This window comes from Acomys russatus, chromosome 2 (genome assembly GCF_903995435.1).
Source record: "Acomys russatus chromosome 2, mAcoRus1.1, whole genome shotgun sequence".
Lineage (NCBI taxonomy): Eukaryota > Metazoa > Chordata > Mammalia > Rodentia > Muridae > Acomys > Acomys russatus.
In genome coordinates this window covers 89,652,689-89,680,164 of record NC_067138.1, presented here as the reverse complement: position 1 = coordinate 89,680,164, position 27,476 = coordinate 89,652,689, and the positions used below count along the sequence as shown (strand labels likewise).

At 39.6% G+C, this 27,476-nt stretch overlaps 1 protein-coding gene and 1 long non-coding RNA gene across 4 annotated transcripts in view; one reads left to right on the top strand and one right to left on the bottom strand.

The window, feature by feature from the left end:
- Psip1 (PC4 and SRSF1 interacting protein 1) overlaps positions 1-26,941 on the top strand; it is a 32,754-nt gene extending 5,813 nt beyond the window's left edge. The window contains exons 4-11 of one of the 3 annotated variants that reach the window (XM_051163874.1): positions 8,046-8,184; positions 10,715-10,819; positions 12,570-12,632; positions 18,739-18,832; positions 20,152-20,227; positions 23,038-23,263; positions 24,400-24,518; positions 25,713-26,941. In XM_051163874.1, coding sequence (XP_051019831.1) covers positions 8,046-8,184; positions 10,715-10,819; positions 12,570-12,632; positions 18,739-18,832; positions 20,152-20,227; positions 23,038-23,263; positions 24,400-24,518; positions 25,713-25,791 — 901 coding nt within the window. In that variant the 3' untranslated portion in view covers positions 25,792-26,941. The other 2 variants (XM_051163881.1, XM_051163887.1) reach the window with 2 other exon arrangements.
- Positions 2,247-2,837, bottom strand: LOC127204664 (uncharacterized). Its single transcript, XR_007832499.1, has 2 exons — positions 2,715-2,837; positions 2,247-2,296 (listed from the first exon to the last, which is right to left on the bottom strand). It is a non-coding gene; the product is annotated as an uncharacterized LOC127204664 (long non-coding RNA).
- Positions 26,942-27,476: the final 535 nt, after the last annotated feature.

The window sequence follows — 27,476 nt, the reverse complement described above, 5'->3', positions numbered from 1 at the left end:
TCCAGGACAGCCAGAGATGTGTAGTCCTACCTGTCCTGGATCAGGCTGGTCTCCAACTCAGGGATCGGCCTGCCTCTGCCTCCTGAGTGTTGGGATTAAAGGTGTGTGCCACTACCACCCAGCTAAAATAGAACTTGTAATGTGAATATTTTAGGTTTGTTTTTTTCAGTGCTGAGGATCCTACCCAGGGCCTTACTCTATAATACCCTAGCCTTATTTATATATACTTGAAGTGCAACTGTTAGATTAAATATGCAATGTCTTTGGTCAATTTGAAATCAATATGGTTACTGTTGGAGCTTGAGAGATGGCTCAGCAGTTACAAGTGGGTATTTTTTTAGAGGACCTGGGCTTAATTTCCAGCACCCAGATGGCAGCTCATAATTGTCTGTAACTCCTGTTCCAGGGGATCTGATAACCTCATCAGACACACACATATATAGGCAAAATAGCAATGCACATAAACTTATTATTTGGTTTTTTGTTTTGTTTTTTGAGACAGGGTTTCTCTGTGTAGCCTTAACTATCCTGGACTTGCTTTGTAGACCAGACTGGCCTTGAACTCACAGCGATCCGCCTGCCTCTGCCTCCCGAGTGCTGAGATTAAAGGTGTGTGCTACCACCGCCCAGCTAAATTAAGTTATTTTATTCTTAAGCACCTTGAGGGCTGGAGAGATGGCTCAGAGGTTAAGAGCACTGGCTGCTCTTCCAAAGGTCCTGAGTTCAGTTCCCAGCAACCACATTGTGGCTCACAACTATCTCTAATCTGATCTGATGCCCTCTTCTGGCCTGCATGTGTACATGCAGGCAAAACACTGTATACATAATAAGTAAATAAATCTTTAAAACAAACAAACCTTGTTAATGCTGGGCTAGTACAGTTCATTGGTAAAGTGCATGTGTAAAGTGCATGAGGCTCTGGGTTCACTCCCCAGCAGTATATAAATAAAGGCAGTTAATGACAAAAATGAATTAATGTGAAAAAATGAAACAGCTTTTAAAATTAAGTTAATGATAATTTTTTAGGTTTTTTTTTTTTTTTTTTTTTTTTTACGTTTTCAAGACAGGGTGTCTCTCTTGTACTCCTGCCTGGCCTTGAACTCACATAGATCTGCCTGCCTCTGCCTCCCAAGTGTTGAGATTAAAGGTATACACCACCATACCCGGCAATAATTTTTTATTTCAAAATGGATTAATAGTATTTTGATCCACAGTAGACATTTACCTTTGCTATTGTTTTGATGACTTAGTTTGTTTGTTTGGTTTGATTTGTTTTTTGACACAGGATTTCTCTGTATAGGTTTAGGCTGGTTTTGAACTCAGATCTGCTTGCCTCTGCCTCTCAAGTGCTGGGACTTAAGGTGTGCACCACTACCATCTCTTCTTCTCTTGTATATTATATCCCGACTGCAGTTTGCTCCTCCCACCCTCTTCCAGTCTCTTCCCCACTGCCTTCCATTGCCCCCTGCTTCCCCTCAGGAAAGAGCAGGCCTCCCAGGGACGTCAACCACACATGGCACAAGCTACAATAAAACTAACTACATATAATCCCGTCAAGGCTGGATGAGGTAACCCAGAAGGAGGAAAGAGGTCCCACAAACAGGCACGGGTCCAAGACAGCCCCTGCTCCCACTGTTAGGAGTCCTGCAGGAACACCAAGAACACGGAGCTACACAGCTGTAACATACATGTAGAGGACCTAACCTAACTTTTTTTTTTAAGACAAATATGAACTAGTGTATGATAGCTTTTCTGCTTCCTATTTTGGGAGGGTAATTACTTACTGAATTTTTTAATTTGAGTTTTTCAAAGGTGAAAGTCTATTGTAATAATCAGGACTTAGATGGGGAGAAAGAGTATAGAGAAAATAGTAACTTGGAAAAGTACTAATTCATAATAGTATAATTTATAGTTTGAATTTATTTATAGCTCTGGAACTTGGTATGTAAACTGGGCTGGATTTAAATTCATAGACTCACCTGTCTTTGGAGCCATGGGATTAATATGCATGACCATTCTTGTCCTTAGATTAACATGTTTTTGTGTTCATTTAGAGGAGAATTTTTTGGTTACTGTATTCTTTTTTTTTTTTTTTTTTTTTTGGTTTTTCGAGACAGGGTTTCTCTGTGTAGCCTTGGCTGTCCTGGACTCACTTTGTAGACCAGGCTGGCCTCGAACTCACAGCGATCTGCCTGCCTCTGCCTCCCGAGTGCTGGGATTAAAGGCGTGCGCCACCACGCCCGGCCTGGTTACTGTATTCTTTGCCGGATATATAAGCACCTGATTCTCCTCAATCCTTTTGTCCCCGACCCGGGTTCAGTTATTCGTGGAGTGGCGAGGAGGGTCGCGACCTGTGAATAAAGAATTGGGCGAGAGAGAGACAGGGGCCCGGGGAAACATTGCTTGTCAAGGGCCGTTTATTGTAAGGGGGTATCCAAATTTAAAGTAAGCTTCTGGGAGGGCGGGGGGTAGGAAGGAATGCAGTGGAAAGTTAGAAAATCTTCTGGGCAAGGCCCAAGGGCAGCAGGTGTGGAGTGGGGCGATGATTCAGAAGTTGCGATACACCGAATGTTCTCTTTCTCAAGGTCAGGCTGGATCTTTTGTGGTTGCCAGGCAGAATAATTATCTCAAGTATGCAGACAGCTGTGGCTTTCAGCCAGCGGGGCCTCTCAGCCACTGGGGCAGGTCAGGCAAGGTCCTATGGCTCCTGACACCTTTTATGTCATTTATATATTAGTTCTTAATACCAGACCCTGATCACCTGTGTATACTGACCATACATGGTATCTCAGACCTATTGTTGTCAAAACTAATTTTTAGTAAGTGGTTCTGATATGAACTCAGTGAAAAGAACTTTTGAGTTACTATATTGAGAAGTCTAGGTTACTATATTGAAAAGTCTAGGTCAGTAGTTCTCAACCTTCCTGATGCTGAGACCCTGAGTTCTTTGTGTGGTGGTGACTCCTAGCTCTTTTTGCTGTTTATTTTATTATCACTTTATAAGTGTAGTTTTGCCACTCTTGTGAGTTTTGCAATGTAAAATCTCATACGCAGGATAGCTGATCCGTGATCCACAGGTTGAGATCCACTGGTCTCTCTAGTGTTACCCTTGCTTTCATAGTGGATAGCCTCTGCGTGCCACAGTGTCCTGGGCATCCTGTTAGAGCTGCAGCACCTGCCGCAGTCATGCCTACAATTAGTGTCTTTACATAGCTGTACTCTGAATATATAATCTTTATATCTCAATCAGATCATGTCTCCTGGTCCAAAAATCTTCAGATCCCCTACTAATATTACTAATAATATTAATGACCAGTTAGCTACAGATGCTGGTTATAAGACCCTGCATGTACTAACTAACCTGTTTACCACTCTAAACACTTAGCTCAGTTGTCATTCATTCATTCACTCATTCATTCATGGTTTTTCCAGACAGGGTTTCTCTGTGTAAGAGCCCTGGATGTCCTGGAACTTTGTGTAGACCAATCTGGCCTTGAACTCGCAGAGATCTGCCTGCCTGCCTGTGCTTCCTGAGTTCTGGGATTACAGGCATGCGCCACCACACCTTTTTTTTTAATCTTAGAAAGTTAGAATTTTTTTCATATATTTTCCCTCCTCCAACTCCCATATCCTCTTGCCTCCCTACCCACTCAACCTTGTTTTCTCTCTCAACTAGAACAAAACAAAAACCAAGTAAAACAATAATGAAACAAAAAGCACCGTCCAAAACAAACAAACAAAAAGCCCATAAAAAATAATGGAGTTTGTTTCTAACCCCAATTTTAAAAGTTTTATTTATTAAGTATACAATATTTTGCCTGCATGTACACTTGCATGCCAGAAGAGGGCACCAGATCTCATTGTAGATGGTTGTGAGCCACCATGTGGTTGCTGGGAATTGAACTCAGAACCTTTGGAAGAGCAGGCAGCACTCTTAACAACTGAGCCATCTCTCAGCGCCTTTTCTTTTGTTTTTTTAAGACAGGATTTTCTGTGTAGCCTTGGCCATTGTGGCCATTCTGTAGACCAGGCTGGTCTGGAACAAAGATCTGCCTGCCTCTGCCTCCCAAATGCTGAGATCAAAGGCCTGCACCATCACTGCCTGGCTGTGGTTTTTCTTTACACACACATACACACAGGACAAAGAATAGTATAATTTGTAAAATTATGGATTTTGAGGGGGCAGTAGGATATGAAATTCTTTGGAAAAAAATTTGAGTCAGTTTTCATGTATCCGAGCCTGTTTTTCACCCCACCCCCCACCCCAAGACAGGGTTTCTCTGTAGCCTTGGGCTGTCCTAGACTCACTTTGTAGACCAGCTGGCTTCGAACTCACAGGAACCCACCTGCCTCTACCTCCTGAGTGCTGAGATTAAAGGCATGCGCCACCACTGCCCGGCACCCAGCCTGGTTTTGCTCTTGACATATAGGCAATGATGACCTTGAATTTCTGATCCTCTTGTCTCCCAACTCGTGAGTGCAGCATTACAGGTGTGTGCCAGCATACCTTACTGAGATAATTCATTTCATTTGTTTTACCCACTTTACATTTGCATTTCTAGAAAGTACTAGAGACATTAGCACAGTGGATTTTAGATTATCATTTCAAAGGGAACCTAGGTACTTTTATTAACACAATGTTTTCTTTTTTAAATTATATTTATTTTATGTGTGAGTGCTCCATCTGCGTATATATACCTATATGCCAGAAGAGGGCATCAGATTCCAATATAGATGGCTGTGAGCCACCATGTGGTTGCTGGGAATTGAACTCAGGACCTCTGGAAGAGCAGACAGTGCTCTTATCTGCTGAACCATCTCTCCAGCCCCCCCACCCCCTTTTTGTTTAAGATTTATTTATTTATTATTATATATACAGTGCTTGCCAGCGTGTACACCTGCAGGTCAGAAGAGGGCATCAGATCACATCATAGATGGTTGTGAGCCACCATGTGGTTGCTGGGAATTGAACTCAGGACCTCTGGAAGAGCAGGCAGTGCTCTTAACCACTGAGCCATCTCTCCAGGCCATCTTTCCAGACCCCTTAATACAATGTTTTAAGATTAATACTATAGCATGTAATAAATCTTCCTTTCTTATTTATGCCAACTAATATTTCATTGTATCGATTTAACATGTTGTATTCATCATTTGATAGGTATCTGTGGTTTCCCCTGATGGCCATTATGAATAATGTTGATGTGAACACTTACACATAATGGTGGGGGTTTTTTGTTTGTTTGGTTTTTGGTTTTGGAGGTTTTTTTTTTTTTCTTTTTTTTCTGATGCTGGGATATACCCTAGGGCTTTGCATACCTAGGCAAGCTCACTTACTGAGCTACATAGACAGCCATTGTATATGCTTTGTATGGACATATGTTTTTACCTAGAAACAGAAACAGAATTCTTGGGTCAAATGACAACTTACTGACCAATCAGTGGAGAAATGGCCAGACTGTCTGCAGAACATTTTTATATATGAAGATCCTAAATTCTTTATTTCAATTTTTCTTCCTTCATTCCTTCTTTTCTTTCTTTCATTCAGGTTTTATGTATGTCAGTCAGGTCTCAAACTACATAGCTGAGAATATCCATACATGGGCTGTGTGGTGCTGGGTTTGAACCTGGGACTTCTGCATTCTAGACAAGCACTATACCAACTGAGCTATATATTGCAGCCATACATTATTGTTTTTATTATAGCTGTGCTAAGGGTTGCAGTGATGTTTGTTACAGTTTTTATTTATATTTCTGTGATTGCCTAGTGATGTTGAGTCTTTCATGTGTGAATTAATGTTGGGGTTGTGGGGACATGGCTCAACAGTTAAGAGCACACTGGCTGCTCTTGTAGAGGGCCTGGGTTTAATTCCCAGCAACCACATACTCACAAGTGTTTGTATCCAGTTCCAGAGGATCTGACTCACTTGCACAGACATAATCATGCAGTCTAAACTTAAGGACACAGAACAATAGATCTTAAAACAAAACCCAAAAACTTAGACCAAGCCTTATGGGACACACCTATAATTTAGCACATGGGAGGCAGAGACAGACACATCTGTGATTTCTAGGGCAGGTTAATATACGTCTCCAAAAAGTGGGTTTTCCCGGTTGTGGTGCCAGACACCCTTAATCCCAGCACTTGGGAGGTAGAGGCAGGTGGATCACCATAAGTTAAAGGCCAGCCTGCTCTACAAAGCTAGTCCAGGACAGCTAAGGCTAGAGATACTATGTCTCGGAAAACTTTAAGAGAAAAAGGTGGGGTTTTTTTTGTGGGGCAGGGCATTTTGGAGACAGGCATCATTGGTTAAGATCACATAACTGGGGGCTGGAGAGATGGCTCAGTGGTTAAGAGCACTGGCTGCACTTCCAGAGGTCCTGAGTTCAATTCCCAGCAACCACATGGTGGCTCACGGCCAGCTATAATGGGGTTTGGTGCCCTCTTCTGTCATACATGCAAATAGGACACTCATATTAATAAATTAAAAAAAAACGCATACCTGCTTTTGTAGATGATGAAGGTAGTTCCCACTACCCATGTTGTGTGTCTCACAACTGCATGCAGCGCCAACTCCAGGGGGCCTGACACCCTTTTCTGGCCTCTGGGTACTGTACTCATGTACACACCTACACCCCCCATATACATAGAATTAATAAAACAAAAATCTTAAAATTCTTTGGCTAATTATAAATTACTTAGGTTTATAAAGGTCTCTGTGGTAGGAGGACATAGTAACTTAGCTTTTTTTTTTTTTACATTAAGATATGAGCTGGGAATCAGGATGGAGAGAAGTTTTAGAAACCTCCGCAAAATTTAAGTTCAAACATTAACTAAGTAGAATTAAAAACTTGGATTTTAACTACTTCTATGTAAGTGACATCCTGTAAATTTATAAAAGTATTTCTAGTCTGGGAGCGTAACTTGGTGGTAGAGAGCTTGCCTGTCAATCACCAATACTATAAAATAAGAACTATGTGGAATTAAATATGACTATTCTGCACCTCCACAGCAGGGAAATTTTTTTGTTTTGCTTTTTTTTTCAAGACAGGGTTTCTGTGTATAGCCTTGGCTATCCTAAACTTGCTTTGTAGACCAGGCTGGCCTCAAACTCACAGCAATCTGCCTCTCAAGTGCTGGGATTAAAGGCATGCACCACCACTACCTGGAGCACATTTCTAGTAAGAGCACTGTTTATCAGTAGGGATTAAAGGTGGTACACACCTTTAATCCCTACACTTGGGATGCAAAGGCAGGTGGATCTCTTGAGTTTGAGGCCAGCCTGGCCTATAGAGCAAGACCCAGTGCAGCTAGGCTACATAGAGAAACCCTGTCTTGAAAACAAACAAACAGCATATAAAGGGGGAGGAGGTCCCCCTCAGTCACAGTCATAGGGGAAGGGAGTAAGGGGAAAGCGGGAGGGAGGGAGGAATGGAAGGATACAAGGGATGGGATAACAATTGAGATGTACTACGAATAAATTAATAAAATATTAAAATAAAAGAAAACAGAACAAAAAAGAGCACTTTTGTCAAGTCTTTTCCACCCTGGTGAAGTTGTTCTTACTAATGAGATCACCAGTAGAATTTAGAACTATTTTGTAGTTCGTATGAGCTGGGTTTGGCAGACTACAATTTTAACCCCAGCACTTAGCAGATAGAGGCAAGCAGATCTCTGAATTTATGGCCAACCTGGTCTATAGAGTGAATTCTAGGACAGCCAGGCTTACCCAGAGAGAGCTTGTCTCAAAAATAAAACATAAAGCAAGGAATGGTGGCCCATGCCTGTAATCCCAGCACTCATCGAGGCAGAGACAGGTGGATCTCTGAGTTCAAGGTCAGGTTGGTCTACAAAGTGAGTCCAGGACAGCCAAGGATACACAGATAAACCATGTCTTAAAATACCCAAAACCAAAAATAACCCAAACAAAAACAACAGAAAAACCAGTTTGTATAAAGTGTTTATTAAATAATATCATCTAGTAGCTTAATAATATATTTAATTGCCGTTGCTTTGCATTTACATCTATCTAACCTTTCTGTTATAGTGCTTTTTTAGGACCAAAGGATATATTTCCTTACTCAGAAAATAAGGAAAAGTATGGCAAACCAAATAAACGAAAAGGTTTTAATGAAGGATTATGGGAGATAGATAACAATCCAAAAGTGAAATTTTCAAGTCAACAGGTGAGTCGTTTTATGAAATTTATTATTTATTCAGTGTTAAGAGAATAAATGTTGTCATTGGAAAATACATAGAGGAAAAGCCTTACACATTCCAGATTGTTGTGGCCTTTTTATGTTGACCTTTGACATTTGTGTCTAAATTGTTACTGATTGAATGGCTAAAGAGAACTTAAAAGCCAAAAAAACTTGCTTGTTTCACTTTTCTTGATTAAGAGTAAAGTTTATCTAAAGTATTACTGGACTTAAGGCCATAACTAGTATCTTGTTAGATTCAGGCCTCTAGAATTTTATTTATTATTGTGTTTGATATGGGTGGGGACACAGGCCAGTGTGCCTGTGTGGAGGCCAAGTACATCTTTGTCAAGTTAGTTTTCCAGTCTCCTTTCCACGGTTGGGGATGGAGATGAGGTTTGGAGGCTGGCATCACTTGATCATCACAGTGGTTAACCCTGAGCCATCTCAGTGGCCTACTTGTTTGTACCTTAAAGCATATGCCTTTTAGTTTAGTTCTTTTGAAATAGATTTTTTTTGAATGCTATTAGAAGAACCTCATGAAATAAATATCTAACAAAACTACTTACAGCCCCAGTAGAAATTCTGTCCATTAGCTTCCTGCCCAGAGCGTTTAATTTATATGCGGTATTACATTTTCATAGAGTGGCCTGCTTGGTTTCATTTTTCTTTTTTTTGTTTTTCCAGGCAGGGTTTCTCTGTGTAGCCCTGACTGTCCTGGAACTCCGTCTGTAGAGTAGGCTGGCTTCAAACAGATTCACCCACCTCTGTATCCTAAATACTGGGATTAAAGGCATGTGCTACCATGCCTGGCTTGTTCCATTTTTCTTAGACAACAGAAATTACGTTTTTCTTCTTTTTTTTTTTTTTTTTTTTTTTTTTTTTCTGTCTTGGTACTAACACAGTTATGGGTATGTACATATTTATGCATGTGCCACAGTACATGTGTAGTGAGTACAGCGTTCTTTCTCTCTCTCTCTCTCTCTCTCTCTCTCTGTCTCTCTCTCTCTCTCTCTCCCTCTCTCCTTTTTTGAGATAGGGTTTCTCTGTGTAACAGCCCTGGCTGTCCTAGACTTGGCTTTGTAGAGCAGGCTGGCCACAACCTACATAGATTCACCTGCCTCTGCCTCCCAAGTGCTGGGATTAAAGGCGTGCGCCACCACGCCCCACTGTGGAGTTGGTTCTCTATCCACTTCTATCATGGTTGGTGTTGGGTGTGCTCAGCAAGTGCCTCTACCATCTCTTGGTCCCCTGATACTACTTGTTGTGGTAAAGTTAGAAAGTAGGATCTAGTAAGAACTTATTATTAGCCCTGTAATTATTACGGTGGTATTCTCTAACCTGGTAGCTCTCAATAAAAACACAGATACCTCTTATATTTAAAATACCCTTGGTTTACCTGGGGCAGGGCAGATATTAGTCCCTTAACCTACCTTCTATAATTCCATGCCTAGCTCCCATACCATCTGCTTCTAATAATTTCTATGGCGCCGTCTCATATCCACAATCCCAAATACTTGCCAGTGTTAGTCATCTGGGCGAATCCTCCCCCCATGCCGGCCATGTGCTTACTCCACCTAACCCATGGCTCAGCCTTCCTTCTCTTCCTTCCATCTCTCCCCTTCTTCCTGTCTCTGAGCGCTTCCTTTCCCACCCGCCCAGGAACCTTAGCCATGCCCATCCCATTTGCCCTGCCCAGGTGTGTTGGATTTTTTTATTTTTTGGTTTTTTGAGACAAGGTTTCTCTGTGTAGCCGTGGCTGTCCTGGACTCACTTTGTAGAGCAGGGCAGCCTGGAACTCACAGCAATCCACCTGCCTCTGCCTCTTCTTTACTGCCACCACGCCTGGCTACTTTTGAATTTTTTGATTATTTCAGCCTTTTAGCATTTAAGGTTGTGACCTGTGGACCCCCCCCTTCTTCCTTTGTTGACACAAAGACCAGGCTGACTTAGAATTCACCTGCCTCACCCCTGGTTGGCACTGTGTCTTTCTAAAACTGGCTAATTTAATTTACAGTTTTAAAATTCTTTAAGGCAAGGTATTTCTCTATATCCCAGCTTGACTTATATCTAGCTCTGTGGCTTACGGTTGCCTCAGACTTGTAGCTATCCTCCCACCTGAGAGGCTGGGATTATAGTATAATAGCTCTGCTTTAAAACTTTAAATTGTTTATGTGTTTTAAAAATAATTTATTTACTTTTATTGTATGTGCATTGGTGTTTTTGCCTGCGTATATGTCTGTGAGGGTATCAGATCTTGGAGTTAGACAGTTGTGACCTGCCATGTGCGTGCTGGGAATTGAACCTGAGTTCTTTGGAGGAGTGGTCAGTGCTCTTAACCGCTGAGCCATCTCTCCAGCCCCAAATTTTATGTGTTAAATGTCCTTTGAAACAGAAATTGGGCTACTCCCATAACATATATATATATATCTCATCTACATATTGGTTTTGACTTTTCATGAGTAGAAAATTTTGAAGTTGGATAAACCATATTTTAATTTTAATTTATTCTTCATAGGCACCAACTAAACAGTCAAATACATCATCTGATGTTGAAGTTGAGGAAAAAGATACTAGTGTTTCAAAGGAAGATACTGATCATGAAGAAAAAGCCAGCAATGAAGTACGATTTCTATCTTTTCTGTTCTAAGAAGGAATGAAGAGAATGTGTGTCTGGATAGTGTGTTACTGAGTACACTGCAAGGGAGCGATAGGCCTGGGGGTGTCCTGTACTACTAGCAGCCTGGGGGTTTATAGTTATGGCAAAAAATTAGAAAGTGAGTTGACTGGTAAAGTAGAAGTAATTTTTGAAATATTTTAGAAGTGAATGAAAACATGTCAATTTCTCAAATATTAAGTAGAGTTTTATGAAGTAATTGATGCACTTTTAAGATGCATGGATTTAAAAAAAGTTTTAAATTTCCTATATGTGTACGTGTACACTGAGTGCATTCCTGCTGCCTGTGGAGGCCTGTGTAGATACCCTGCAACTGCGTTAATAACTGTTGTTAGCCAGCATTTGGGTGTTGAGAACCGAACATGAGCCCTCTGTCTCTCCAGCCTTTGGATGGATGTTTTTATTTGAAATTGTTTTTATATGCAAAATAGGTTTAGGTTAGTGTTTGTTTAAAGATCCTTTTAAAAAAAGTTGTGAGTGGCGTGCTTAAAAAGTATTATTACACTAACACGTTTTCAAACAAAAGAAAAGAAAAAAATAAGCTGGTTTATTTCTGCCTGTGTCCTTATCTGAGTGGATACTCAGCCACTGTAGGTTGTTTTGGTCCCTGTTCTATTCCTGTGAAGACACTAACTAAGGCTTTCTCTGTGTAACAGCTCTGCCTATTCTGGAACTCACTTTGCAGAATAGGCTGGCTTTGAACTCACAGAGATCTCCCTGTCTCTGTCTCCCAAATGCTGGGATTAAATGTATGCAACCCCATGTCTAGCTACAACTCTTTTTTTTTTTTTTAAAGTTATGAGCCATTTATTGATTAATAATAAAGTCTCAGAGTCATTATTTCAGGAATTGGGGAGCAAGCGGTTAAAAACCCAAGGTTAGAGGCTCAACACAGCTGTGAGGAATTTTTGCTTAATCATTTAAAGTGCAAAGACACACTTTGTCTCTGTCTTTGAGGTAGGAAGACAGAGATCTTTAATCCGGATCTTTTGAGGTAGGAAGACCCACCTCTAAACTGGGCCGTACCTTCTACTGGCAGCCTACAGTAAAAGCCATGGAGGAAAAAAAGTCGCCCTCTTTCTAGCTCCAACTCTTAATTCATAAAAACATTGAATTGGACCTTGCTTGTAGTTTCAAAGGTTTAGTCCATGGTGCATGGTGCTGGAACGTACCTGAGAGTTCCACATCCACGTCTGCAGGCGCCAGGGATAAGGACACTGGACCTGGCTTGAGTCTTTGAAATCCCAAAGCCCACTCTCAGTGACACTTCCTCCAACCAGGCCACAACTCCTAGACCTTCTCAAGTAGAACCTTTTGTTTGTCTGTCTGTCTGTGTAGCTTTGGCTGTTCTGACTTGCTTTGTAGACTAGCTTGCCCTCAAACAGCGATACCCCTGCCTCTGCCCCCCTGAGAGCTAGGATCACAGGCATTCACCACGGGGCCTGGCTGTGTTACCACTTCTGGTGACCATAGCATTCACATGTATCAGCCTATGGAGGCCATTCTTTCACACTTCTGAAAACAGGCATTCTGTAAGTTTTTTGTTTTTTGAAGATTCCAGTTTCTGTTACTAGGTCAGAGAAACTTCTCCAAGCACTTTAAGTGAATCATGTTTTGAGACTTTTAGTTTAAGAAAAATTTTCTCTTGTATAATATATTTAATTTCATCTGTGCTTTTTTTTGTTTTGTATTTTAGGATGTGACAAAAGCAGTTGATATAACCACTCCAAAAGCTGCTAGGCGAGGAAGAAAGAGAAAGGTAAATTCTTAAATACACCATAGGAATTTTAAAAGAAATTTTACTTAAATTAAGGAAGACTATTGATGATCTGATACATGTAAAATATTTATAATAAATCCAGATTCCTCAATATTAGCACATAATTGTTGTCAATGTACTAATTCAGTGCTGTGTGAAATGAGTGTGGCAGTGACAGTAGGCCTGTCTCTGCTCCGAGTGCTGGGATTACAGATGTGCGCCACTACCTCTTGGCCAGAAACTCTTATATTTATAGATTTTTGTTACATCAGTAACGGTAGTCTAATGATCTTTGAGGCACAACAAACTGTTTACATGAGAAAGCATCCTTAAGGCTGGATGTGGTGGCGTACCCCTTTAATCCCAGCATTTGGGAGGCAAAGGCAGGCAGATCGATGTGAGTTTGAGGCTAGCCTGGTCTACAAAGCAAGTCCAGGACAGCCAGGACTACCCAGATAAATCCTGCCTTGAACAAACCTAAAAAAAAAAAGCATTCTTAGTTGATAAATGTTCTGAAGCTGGGAGATGGTGGCACATGCCTGTAATCACAGCACTAGTGGATCTCTGAGTTCGAGGCCAGCCTGGTCTACAAAGCAAGTCTAGGACAGCCAAGGCTATGCAGAGAAACACTGTGTGGGGGAAAAACAAAAACAAGAAACAAAACAAAAAAGATAAGTGTTCTGACTACTCCCCTAAGGGCCATTCCCAGTCTTAGAATACTGGGGCTTCAGGTGGACTCACCAACCAGGCCTCTGTAAACTAGAGTGATACGTGATTAGACTTAGTAAGGAGGGTATGTTAAAAGCTGCTCTGACCACTACGTGAAGTTGTGACTGCAAATATGAAGGACAAGTTCTTGTACAAAAATTGCTGCTCAGCCACGCGCAGGGCGCACTCTGGGAGGCAGAGGCAGGAGGATCGCTGAATTTTGAGGCCAGCCTGGTCTACAAAGCAAGTCCAAGGTAGCCATAGGTACAAAGAGAAACCTTGTCTTGGAAGAAAAACAAACAAAAACAAAGTGCTGCTCAAGTGAATTCTGGTATAAGAGAAAGTACAGGGCTGGAGAGTTGGCTCAGTGGTTAAGAGCACTGTCTGCTCTTCCAAAGGTCCCGGGTTCAATTCCCAGCACCCACATGGCAGCTCACAACTGTCTGTAACTCCAAGATCTGACACCCTCATACCAATGCACATAAATTACAATTAAATAAAAATATTTTTTAAAAAAAGAGAAAGTACAATAGACACCATGCTACAAAGAAGGTGTTAGTCATCAGGAGAAAAGATTAAGCCAGTCAAAATGGTACTGTAAACCAACGCCCAAGGCAAGGCTCTGTCTTCTCAGAAGCTTGAGGGAGGTGAGAAAAGTACAGATCAACAGATATTTCATGAGGTGTGTAGCAAGAAGCTGTTTCCGTAATATAAAGCTGCAAGTAGAAGTAGCCAGTGCTATGGAAATGCTCCAGTGCTGTTATCCGGGTCTGAGGTCACTGAAGGAAGGAGACCACCCTCAGCGGGCTTTTCAGTGTGAACAGCTCCTCTTGGGAAGAAGTCACCATCTAGGTTGACTCTTAGGGTCTGGAAGTACTAGTGACGGTAATGTGACGACTCATCTGAAAATCCTAACTAAACGCGCCCTGCCTCTTCATTATGAACAAACAGAAAAGCCTGCATGGCAACTGTTCCCAACAAGATTCATGCAGTGTTTTAATCCTACTGTGGACTCCCGCTCTGGAAAAAAAGATACTCATTGACCGTTCACCTGGCTTTCCAGGTGCTGTGATATACCAGAAATGTACAAATAAATAATTTTTTTCATTCATCTACACTTACGAATGAGCATTGAAAGTGATTTTTTTTTCAAGACAGAGTTTATGTATGCCTTTGGCTATCCTAGGAGTCACTTTGTAGACCAGGCTGGCCTTGAACTCACAGATCTGCTTGCCTCTGCTTCCGGAGTACAGAGATTAAAGGTGTGTGCCACCACCACCCGACTACAGCCGTAGATTTTGAGAAGTTTGATTCTAATTTTAAAAGTCTGTTGATAAATGTAAAAAAAAAAATCACTGCATAATACAAAGAATTTTTGTGCATAGAATAAATGAGTTGATGGAATGGATTCCATTTTTCTCTCATTTTAAGAAATTGCCATGGGTACCCTATGTTTAGTAACTACTTTCCTGGTAAGTTATAGGTATCAACACCAAGGTAAAACACTCTGGCAAAACATGGCTTATTGAAGGCATAGATGATTTGCTAGCATTTTGATGTTATGTTGATCAAATCTGGAGCTTTACAGCATGTTGAAAATACTATAAATACGAGCTCTTCTTACCACTGAATAAACAGCGCAAGCCCTGTGGTACTGGGCCTCCACCAGTGCATGCTTGCACATGCCAGGCAAGAGGCCCATGGCTGAACTACGTGCCCATCCTAATTAGCTGTCCCTAGATTGAGGCATGTGTGTGTTCTCTTTAAGACAGTACTTTCAAGTAACTAATAGACTGTAGCATAATTTAACTGTAACATAAAGTACATGCAACTTTGATACGTACAGGAAAGTCAAAAAGCTTATTTGCTTAGTTGACTGTAACAGTTAACGTGAGGGATTCTGATTGTCACCTACCTAGTAACTGAGTAGGTCATGAAAGGTCTAAGGAGTTAGCATTAAATTCCAAGGACATGCCAGGCACAGTGGTGCTCACCTGTAATCCCAGCACTCTGGGAGGCAGAGGCAAGTGGATCTCTGAGTTTAAGGCCAGTCTGGTCTACAAAGTAAGTTCAGGACAGCCAAGGCTTTTTTGAAAAACAAAAACAAAACAACAACAACAACAAAAACAAAAACAAAAAAAAAATTCCAAGGACACAAGACTTACATCAATTATTTATTTTTGTTAGTGTGTGGTGGAATTTAGGCACTCTAGGAACTGATAGCTGATTGAACATAGATGCTTAAGAGCATGGAGGAGGACTCCAGGGGGTTTCCTTGGGTGACTGTGTACTAGATAGCGACATTGAGCTTGCTGGTTGGAGCTCTGGTGAAAGTTACGTACTCTTGTGAATTACAGTGAAGATACATACCTATGATTATGGTAGAAAGGAGGGAAAGAGATGACCACTGGTGTAAGGTAAGATGTTAGAGGAGGGCAAGAGAAAATGGTTGGTTGGGAGAGATGCAGAAGCCAGAATTGAGATGGGATGTAATGGACATGAAGGCAGGCGCTTCTATGACATCATAACTGGAAGAAGCATGAGAAAGCAGAAGTTGTCCAGCTAAGGAAGAGAGGAAACTTGAACGAGTTAGCACTGTTGTCGCAGTACTGAGTCCAGCAAGATGTTTGCTAATGTATTAGGAGATTTTAGTTTCATTTACATAAGTGCTAGGGACAGAAATGAGATGAAGTAGATTGGAGAATAAATGTTTAATGGTAATTTTGAGAATATTTGATTTTTTTTGTTGTTGTTGTTTTTTGAGACAGGGTCACTCTGTCCTGGACTTGCTTTGTAAACCAAGCTGGTCTCGAACTCACAGTGATCCAACTCCCTCTGCCACCCAAGTGGTGGGATTAAAGGCATGTGCCACCACACCTGGTTCAAGTATATGTTTGAAATCTCAAGAAATGGGGGAATGGAATGCAACAATGCGTTGGATTTGCATATATAAAAACAGTTCATGTGTGAAATAACAGTAAAAATCTTATTTTTGCAAAACTAGATAAATTTGTTATAATTAATTTTATGTAAGTCAAATGCTGCATCAGATTGATTTAAGAAGGAAGAGGAAATGTGTTGACTGGTGACTGAAGAAGGGACGCTTTCTGGCTGTATTTCCCCTTCTCCCCCATTCAGAGTCTGACTGAGGCGATAAAGTGGATAGAAGTCTGCTGGCTATTTAGGGCTTACAACAGAAGGGCAGTGGACTTTCAGTAGATTTGAGAAGCCAACTTCAAATACAGAAAATGACTTCATGTTTGTATTCCTATCCTACCACGCCAGAAGAAGGCACTTGTGAGCCACTATGTGGTTTCTGGGATTTGAACTCAGGGCCTTTGGAAGAACAGTTAGTGCTCTTAACCTCTGAGCCATCTCTCCAGGTCCTGCCCTCCTTGCCTCATAATACTCATCAGCTTACTAGTCTTCGTTTAGGTTTTGTCAAACAGGTACAGCAAGGCAATGATGCAGTGGCCTTGAAAAGACAGGAATAGTGGTTCTGTGATGCATTCAGAATGGCTTTAAGAAAGAAGAAAGAAGAAAGATAGTACAATTGAAAAGTAGGGTAAAAATGAGAAAGGACCAATCTAGTGTTAGGTTTCACTCAGATAAGTAATGAATCTAGTTAGAATGTGAACAGTAGAGATAGTCATGATGTGTTTCAAATAACTGAATTAGTTCTTTCTCTGGATAAATTAAATACATTTTCATGAGTAATGGCTTTTTCTTGCTTGATTTTGTACTAATAGCCATAAACGTGTGTCTATGATAGGGCAACTTTTGTTTAGTGTTAGAGTTGGTCTTCTTATGCATTAGTTATTGATGCATGTGTCACTGCTGGTATCTTCTCTCTCTCTCTTTTTTTTTAATTTTTACTTTTGGGTTTTTGAGACAGGGTTTCTCTGTGTAGCCTTGGCTGTCCTAGACTCACTTTGTAGACCAGGCTGGCCTCCAACTCACAGCGATCTGCCTGCTTCTGCGTCTCGAGTGCTGGGATCAAAGGCGTGCGCCACCACGCCCAGCTTTGGTATCTTCTTAAATGATCCACTGTACCTGTAATTCTTACTTGCTTTCAACTTATTTCCAAATGCAAAAAGAAAAGGTAAGTGAGTAAGTTCTTTTTGCCCTCAAGAGCTGATCTGTTTAAAGCTAACTTTAAAGAACCTTTGACCAATGAAGTCATCAGCAGAGAGAGTTTAACCTTTGGCCCCTGTGGAGCCTCATGGAAATAGAGATCTGGCTCTTTAACATGGGGTCACAGGTTCAGATGTGGAATGGCGCAGCATGATCTTACACATTGTTAACCCAAGCACTTACGGGAGTAGTGTTTTCTGTTTCTGAGAATAACCAAGGGCACTCTTAGATCAGTCTAAGACTTCTGAGTATGCATACGTCCGCAGAGATGGATCGCCTCCTCATCCTGGCCATCACTGATTAAAGGTGACTGAGCTGGGCCTGGTGGCAAATACCTATATCCTAGTACTGGGCAGGAATCGTTTGGGCAGGAAGATAGTTTTGAGGCTAGTCTGGGCTGTCTGCATGGAGAGATGGCAGTATTTCCATTCCTCCCTTCAAATAGAAGTAAATGAATGCAATGCTGTAAACATACTAAAGTTTTCTTGTTAATTGAAATGGGTTCTGCATATTTTTGCATACATTCTTACTTTACTCTGCAAGGCCCATTAACACTGAAGCCTAAATGACTCTTTAATGTCCTTACATGCTTTAGTTGACTTTCTCTTCAGTTTTGTTCCTCCCTTTGCAAATATAACCATTGAGATGTATTTTCTTATGCTTTCATGTCCTAATTTGTGGTTCTTACCCTTGTATTTCCTAAAAAGCTTTAAGTCTGTAATAGCTGATTCTCTTCTAGGCCCACTTTTGTTTTTGTTTTTGTTGTTGTTTTTCAAGACAGGGTTTCTCTGTGCAACAGCCCTGGCTATTCTGTAACTCTCTGTAAACCAAGCTGGCCTCAAACTCCACCTGCCTCTACCTCCCGCGTGCTGGGATTAAAGGCATGCACAACCACGCCTGGCTTAGGCCCACATTTTAGATTTGTAGTTTGGAAAGCTTTCTATAAGAAAAAAAAAGTAGTAAGATAACATCAGATGTCAATCTCGGTTGAAAGATAAAGCAAATGTGCATTACCAAAGTTAATTAATTAGAAGTAGCAATGTGAGTTATTACAGTAGAATTGCATTATACTTTGTTTCTCATCTTCTATCAAAAATGTTAGCCTTTTTTAAAAAAAAGATTGTATTAGGTAGGGAAATTTCTTTAAAAGGTGACTGAAAAAAGGTGATACTCATAAGTTGATTGTTCAAAAGTAATAAAAATCATACTTACTATAGATTGGCACAGTACTGCTAAATAGGTTAATTAAACTTTTGTGATTCAGGCTGAAAAACAAGTGGAAACAGAAGAGACGGGAATGGTGACTGCAGCAACAGCTTCTAATCTGAAAGCAAGTCCTAAGAGAGGCCGACCTGCAGGTAGGACCATTATATATACTTCAGTACGTGTGTGCCTTCCAGTGCATCGAGACAGTGTCGGCTCAAGTGTTCTGCAAGAATATTAACAGCAGTTGATTAAAGACAGTTATGTATCACTTTAAACATGAGGCTTGAGAAATTAGTCATTAGGCAGAGTCATTCTGTGACTCTCACTTTGTACTTACACAAACTAAGCTGTCTACGATGTCAGTAAGATATAGGGCCTTAGAGGATTACCTTTGGATGTGCCATATGTCTTTAAGAAAAATGTCACGTAGACATGGGGCTGTACACTAAAACAGTTTCAAAGGAGAAATGGTTTCTGCTGGTCACAACTATTAAGTTTGAAGTAATTGTGACTTGGCTTCTTTAGTCCCCAAATTAAACTACCATGTTTAATGAGTGGGCTTATTTTATTTTTTTCTCTTTAAAATTACTGCATTTTGATAAGATATTGGTTAGTATTGACTTGGCAATTTGGAAATAATCTTGTTGGTCTTCTTGACATGGAACACTGGAAATCAAAGTAGAGCATTTCCTTTTTCCTACATTGTAATAGGATCCTTACAGAAAGCTGTTAAGCGAAAAATGTCAGATTGGGAAAGAGAGAAATTAGAGTCTATTTACATGTTTTATAGTATTATAGTAGATCAAACTAGTGATGATGAAGATCTTTCAATTCTGATACAAAGAAAGTATACATAAAATACTATGGTAAGAAGTGGAGATTTGTGCCAGGCATGGTGGCATATGCCTTTAATCCCAACACTCTTGGGAGGCAGAGGCATGCTGATCACTGAGTTCAAGGCCAGCCTGGTCTACAAAGCCCAGGACAGCCAAGGCTTACACAGAGAGACTCTGTCTCGAAAAAAAACCAAACCAAACCAAACCAAAACAAAAAACCAAAACAACAACAACAAAAAACCCAACACAAAAAAAAGACTGGAGATTTAAACCGGCCATGGTGGCACACACCTCTAATCCCAACACTCAGGTGGCAGAGGCAGGCAGATCTCTGTGAGTTCGAGGCCAGGCTGGTCTACAAAGTTAATCCAGGACAGCCAAGGCTACACAGAGAAATCCTGTTTCGAAAAACCAAAAAAAAAAAAAAAAAAAAAAAAAGTAGAGATTTAGTAATAGTGATTATTTTTTCACTTTCTTGATTCTTGGTCACTAGTTCTTAGGATGTACACATAATTGTTACAAGCCTTTAAATAATACTTTTACATAATGTAATATTTATATTCTATATAAACATTGCATTTAAGAGGGAAATTATATATATATATATTTTTTTTTTTGTTCTATATGAAAATCAGCTACTGAAGTCAAGATTCCAAAACCAAGAGGCAGACCTAAGGTGGTAAAACAGCCCTGTCCTTCAGAAAGTGACATGTGAGTTTATTTTGAATACAAAATTGAGACCTTTGTAAATTAAGTTTTTTCTTTGTCTAGTTTTATTTAGTTGTGCTTCTATCACTATTCTGCTATTTCTGAAAATTATGAGGGAGACTGTAGGAAAATTTGTTAAATGGAAAGATTTCTTGGGGTTGGAAATTGGTAATTTGAAGGTATTTTGTTGTACGATAACATAAACTTTGGTAATGTAGGCTAAAAGGGAAATTGGGAAACGTAGATTGCTGAAGAAATCTGGGCAGACTAAATCTTAACTAGTGTCCACAGACCTATTCTGTATAAAGATTTTTTTTTCTTAATTCTTTATTTAATTTTATTTTACGTGCATTGGTATGTGACTGTCAGATTCCTTGGACTAGAATTACAGACAATTGTGAGATGCCATGTGGGTGCTGGGAATTGAACCCAGGTCCTTTGGAAGAGTAGATAGTACTGAAGCACTGAGCCATCTCTCCAGCCCCAAATCTTTTTTATTTTCCTTTAAAGATTTACTTTATTATGTATGATGTACTCTGCCTGCATGCCCCCAAAAGAGGGCATTATGTCACATTATAGATGGTTGTGAGCCACCATGTGGTTGTTGGAAATGAACTCAGGACTTCGGCAAGAGCAATCAGTGCTCTCAACCTCTGAGCCATTTCTCCAGCCCTAGGTTTTTTAAATAGTTTAAAAATAAAGTATTTTGGAATGATACATATTTGGTTACCAAACAAAGTGGCTTATTTTTTTCATGTCATCTTTTCCCACATAGAAATTCTGTTACTTTGACTGTTTTGGAGAAAGATGGGAAATGGTTTGATTGTGCTTCACAGGTCTTGCAGGACAGACTCAGTCAAGCATGGGCTTACTATTAGAAAGACAACTGTGTGGTGTGTACGTGTACACAGACACAGCACTGTTGGTGTCACAGCCACTGGAGCACTTGGTGGTGAGCCATGGGGTTGGCCCTGGGAAGCAAACTCTGGTTTTCTGAAAGAGCAACTGGCACTCTTAGCACTGAACTGACTATTTTAAGGGTTATTGGTTATTGGAACACTACTGTAGAGTTGGGGCTTTTCAGCCAAAGTAGAACTTTCAAAAAGCTTTATTTCCAAACTAGCTGTTACAGTACTCTCAAAGGGCTAAAACCAACAATAAAAAGGCAGTGTGAGACACATTTCTAACAAATTTTTCTGGGTGTATGTATTCATGTGTCCCTTTGTCATTTGTAGCTCATGTGGGTAACATAGTAAAATCTCATTAAAAAGCAACAATAATGGGCTGGAGAGATGGCTCAGTGGTTAAGAGCGCCACCTGCTCTTCCAGAGGTCCTGAGTTTGGTTCCCAGCAACCACATGGTGGCTCACAACCATCTATAATGGGATCTGGTGCCCTCTTCTGGTGTGCAGGCACACAGGCAGCCAGAGCACTGTATATGTAATAAATCTTTAAAAAAACAAAACAAAACAAAAGAAAATTATAAAAAACAACAAAAACATAGAAATAGTAGCAGTTAATATACTTAAACTGCTAAGAAAATAGATTCTAAAGGTTCTTAAATCCTTGTATTAAATATCCTAGTTGAGACATTCATGTTGAAATTTTTACTTTTCAGTTAAAAAATAGCAATTTGTTTAGTCAGTATTTCATAAAAACGTCCACGGGACTTTCGTGGTTTGTATGACTATTTGCTTAGTAAGAGTAATGATCACATATCTATCACTATGTGCTTTTCAATCCCTACAAATAACTGAGTTTGTTCCTAAAACAAAGTATTTTTATAAACCTGTAAAATATAATTCTATTATGGTGGCTGTGTTCTCCCTCAGTGTTGGAACATATGCTAAACAGGAGCAGAAAACACCCAAGGTTCAATGTTTAGCACAAAACAGTACTTTTGTATTATTCCTTGAATTAAAAATGGGATGTGCACATACACGAATAATTTCTTCTTTTTTTTTTTTTTTTTTTTTTTTTGGTTTTTCGAGACTATGTGATGTGCACCACTTTATAATGAATGCAAAATGTATAACAGTGTCAAATTTCATTCTCGTTTATTTTTTGAGACAGGGTTTCTCTGTGTAGCCTTGGCCATCCTGGACTCACTTTGTAGACCAGGCTGGCCTCGAACTCACAGCGATCCGCCTGCCTCCCGAGTGCTAGGATTAACTACGAATAATTTCTTTAAACAACTTGATTACGGGGCTGGAGAGATGGCTCAGAGGTTAAGGGCACTGACTGCTCCTCCAGAGGTCCTGAGTTCAATTCCCAGCAACCACACGGTGGCTCACAACCATCTATAATGTGATCTGATGCCCTCTTCTGGCCTGCAGGTATACATGCGGCAGAACATTGTATATGTAATAATAAATAAATAAATCTTAGAAAGGAAAAAAAATGGGATGAAACAACTTGATTACATTAAAGGCAACTTGCAAAATATTTGGGAAGTAACATTTTATTGACCTAGTGCCATTATGACTTTGTTTCTTGTAATATTTGCCATAGAATTCCATTGTATGATAGGATAGCAAAATGTTACGGTTTTTTTATATAAATGTTTGCCATGATTTTTTTTCAGAGTATAAATGAACAGTTAGCAGTTAAGAGTGCTGACTGCTCCACCAGTAGACTTGAGTTTGGTCTTAGCACCCACATCCAGCAGGTTAGAGACAGACAGACAGACAGACACACACACACACACACACACACACACACACACACGAATACATACAAATAAATCTTTCAAAAAAGAAAAAATTTAAATAATTGCATAAAAGTTCATTTTCCATTGTTGTACTTTAATATAGGGTTATTGATGAAGATAAAAGTAAAAAAAAGGGGTCAGATGAAAAGCAGCCTAAAAAGCAGCTTAAAAAGGAGGAAGAAGGCCAAAAGGAAGAAGAAAAGCCAAGAAAAGAACCAGAGAAGAAAGAGGGGAAGAAAGAAATTGAATCTAAACGGAAAAATTTAGCTAAACCAGGGGTTGCATCAGCCTCTGATTCTGAAGATGAAGATGATCAGGAGGGTGAAAAGGTAACAGCTGACATTGGCAGCTTCCCCTCACTTGTGTGTGTGCTGTGTCTGTGTGTTTGCAAATAAGCCCACTAATGACAGCACGTGTCCTTTTTTATTCTCCCATCTTTTTTCTATGTGTTTTTGTGTGTGGTGTTCATGTCTACATGTATGTACAGGCCTAAGGTAGCTCTTGAGTCGATTTTAAGAAGTGTCTTAAGCAAACCCAGAGCTCCTCATGTGGCTAATCTTGGTACCAAGTTTGTTCTGAGGATCAATTGTATCTGCCTGCTATTACTGTAATTATAGGCGGGATACCACAATTACCTGGATATAGACTCTGGTCTTGCATGCTTAACAGGAAATTCTGTTGAAAGTTCTCTCCAGCTCACTCCCCTGATGTACCTTTTATGTGTGAATGATTTGCCTGCATGTGTATTCAAATAGAGCCCTTGGAGCTGGAGATGTAGGTGGGTGTCCCTCCATCCATGTGGGTGTTGGGAGTTGAGCTTGGGTCCTCTGTACCATCTTTTCAGCTAGCTACTTTGGTGTCCTTGAGAAAAGCACTCAGTGGTTCTGAAGCTAGTCTGCCAGGCTAGTCAGCTTCTTAAAATAACCGTGTTACTGGTCCCCATTCCTGCCATCCCAAACACAGACTCTACAGATACGTTTAGTCATGCACATGGCTGTTCAGGATCTGAAGTCAGGTCCTCATTCTTGAACCATTTCCCCAAATAAGTTTGTTTCTTAGATAGGTTTAGGTAATTCTTAATCTTTCTGTTTTGTTGTTTTTCGAGTCAGGCTTTCTCTGTGTAGCCTTGGCTGTCCTGGACTTGCTTTGTAGATCCGGCTGGCCTCAATATCCTGCCTCTGCATCCCGAGCAAAGTGCTGCGCTGAAGGTGTGTGTCCTGTGGCACACTCAGAGCTAAACATTTTAATTGGCTAAAGTGTTCAAGTTACAGTGACTGTAGCGACAAATAGTGTGGCATACTCACAAGTGTCATCAGTTCTGGAAGGCTTGTAGACTCAACAGGACAGACTAGAGATGTGTGCCTAAGGAGGGAATTTTTGATGTTAGTTACTTTTTTCCTACCATGATTGTAATTAGTCAGGAATTGCTGACTTGAGAGTTGACTAAATCCATCTGAATTCTCAGAAGAGAAAGGGTGGAAGAAACTTCCAGACTGCTCACAGGAGGAACATGCTGAAAGGCCAACATGAGAAAGAAGCTGCAGATCGGAAACGCAAGCAAGAGGAACAAATGGAAACTGAGCAGTAAGTATTCTATTTAGTTCTAAGTCTTGCATTGTTTTTAAAAGAGTAGTATAAAAGTTTTTACGTAGACTCTCATTCTCCAGACTTCATGGAGCCTTTGAAGCAACTTCCATATTAGGAAAGCCTTCCGTATGTGCTATATTCAGGCTCTGTTCTTTCCTCAAAGGATGAAATTCACCAAGGTAGTCCTTCCAGAACTGTTTGCAATTTGCAGTTAGATTGTTTTATAGAATGCTCACCTTCTATTTATTTGTGTAACGTGTTGAACATAGAATTATGAAAATATACTGGTGGAAAAGGAATTCAGTCAGTATTCGTTTGTCACCCCACCAGCAGGCCTGTATAGAAGACAGTAACAATAACAGAAGCACAATTGGAAACCTGGAAGCTGACAGGGCTTGCATTTGATATGTACAATAGCAATCAAATTTGAATTACATTTTGACACTTGGAAACAATATGTTTATGAGGACTTTGTTCCTCCTTTATTGTATATTTTAACATGACAAGGAAGAGTCATTGCAGTAATTAGACTTCCTGTCTTTATTACACATTTGTCATACTCTTAGTAAATTTTATGGGCTTTTTCTTGGTAGTGAGGAGATAATTTTGAAAAGATGGTATAGGTCACTTATACAGTGCCCACTAATAAAAAACAAAAGAGTTCATTTCTTATGAACTTATCTACAGGCTAAACAGCTTTATAGATACATTGTCTCTGTTTCTGTAGCTATTTGGAGGATACAGAGCAGTTGAGCTGCTTGAGAGAGTTTTAAAGTGATTAAAATGCCAAAATATGGCAAAGTCTGTAAATGCAGTTATTCTGTCCTTTCTCTCCACTAAATACTGTGACTGTTGTTGCTTTTAACTTTGTGCTCCCTGAATTAAGGCATAAATTAGTTGTTGCTTAGTAAATCTAGCCCAATCCTTCCTCAGAATCTCAAAATATCTTTTTGTATATCAGTTTCTTTTGAATGTCCTCCAATGTAACTTTCTCAAATTCTAATATTTGTGTTTTCTTTCCTTCTCCTGTTATTACAAAACATTGTACTTGGACAGTTTTGCTCTGTAAAGCATTTCAGATGCAACTTGTGTGAAATGCATTATGCAAAATAAAGTTTATTGTATTGTATTCCCAGCCAAACAACATGTAATCTACAGTAATAAAAAATATATCTCATTTTGGGCTCAAAGCATTAATCCAGTAACTGAAAAGAGAATACAAGTGGAGCATACAAGCGATGAAGATCTTGAGACAGACTCATTGGACTGAATTTTCCCCTCCCCCCCTGATGGAAGAAATGTTCCAGATTCTAAATTGAGGACTTCACTATTAATGGCATTATTAACTGTGTTAATGATTGTTAACAAAATATCCTGTAAGGTACACACTACATATTAAGGTTGGCCATCATTCCTGTTTTTCTTTTTTCTTTTTTTAAAACCAAGCTTAAAATGAAGCTTTGTGTTTGAAAGTTATAAAAAACTTAGATGAAGATGGTGGTTGTACATTATTTCATTTAGAAAATATGAAAACTCATTTTGTTTTGAAGCTAGGTGTTAAAATGGAATAGCTATTACGTTCTTGAAAAAATGGGCAGCTGTGCCCTTCCCTTGACATTCTTTTGTTGTTAAATTCTTTAGAGTCTTGGTTTTTTCTTTTTAATCCTGAGAGATTAAACAGTAGACTTGTTAAGTAAAAAAATGAAATTGTAACCAAAATTTTAAAATAAAGTTTTTTTTTAAAAAAACCTGATTTTTAGGTATTTTTTTGTTCTTGTCTATATTAATTGGTTCATAATAGGGCCTGAATGCCAAGCCAAGGTACTACTAGAACGTAAAATTTCTAATTCAAGAGGTTATTTTTGTTCATCTTAGTAAAATGGTACTTTTTCATTTATGAATGGTGTGGTAAACATTAGTGGATATCACTTATCTTGTTAACAATGGCCTCCTTTCTAATTAAAAAACGCATAATATCTTAAAGCAAGTCTATTTACTTTTGAAGCTAATGTTAGAGTCCCTTGAATTATCTGACGTTTGGAGATGTGGGGAACAACTTAATTGGTATAATTTAATATTCTTTAAAAAATAGTTGTAGGAAAAGGAGTTTGATATAAAATTCCTTATGCACTTATTTATAGGTGGTTTCTTCCCATTGTGGCCTGTTAGTCCAGTGATCTTGAAATTGGATTACAATTTTTAGCGTTACATTTCAATGTGACTGTTTCAAAGTCATGCTGTGATATCACTGAAAGACCAATTTTCGCATGTTTGAGTTTTGCCTGTATTTATGTTAATACTGTAGAGGTGCATAGTTCTAGAAACTAGTCAGTGTCCTGCTTTTTTTATTTTCAAGGAGCATTTTTAAAAACCTTTACATAGGGGAATATTGGCATCTGCTAACCTCAGTCACAAAGTTTCAGTGTTTTGAAATATTTGTGTTAACATTTGATAGGCAGACTAAAGATGAAGGAAAGAAGCCAGAAGTTAAGAAAGTGGAGAAGAAGCGAGGTTAGTTATTTTACTTTCTAAGATATACAAAATTACACATAGAAAGTTAATGTAACCTGGGTGTGATGGCACACGCCTGGAATCCTAGCATTTATGGAGGCACAGCAAGCAGAACTACAAGTTCCAAGCTAACCAGGGATACAAAGTGAGACCCTGACAAACATACCTTTTTAAGTCTAGGGGAATCTATACTAAGTTGCATTTTAAGCAGTTAAAGCGAACTCGCTAATGTCTTTATAACTGAATGCTTATTTGGTGTCAGTTGTGCAACCTTGCTAAGAGCTGGAGGTTTCCTCATTTTGGTAAATACTTTTCAGTTAAATGGGTAGGGTGGAGGATGACTTTTAAGAGTGGACATGTAGTTCATCACCCGATACAGAACAAATGCAGTGTGGTTGTAATTCTGTGCTTTTATCTGCATATTTCTTCAAACTGTACATTAAA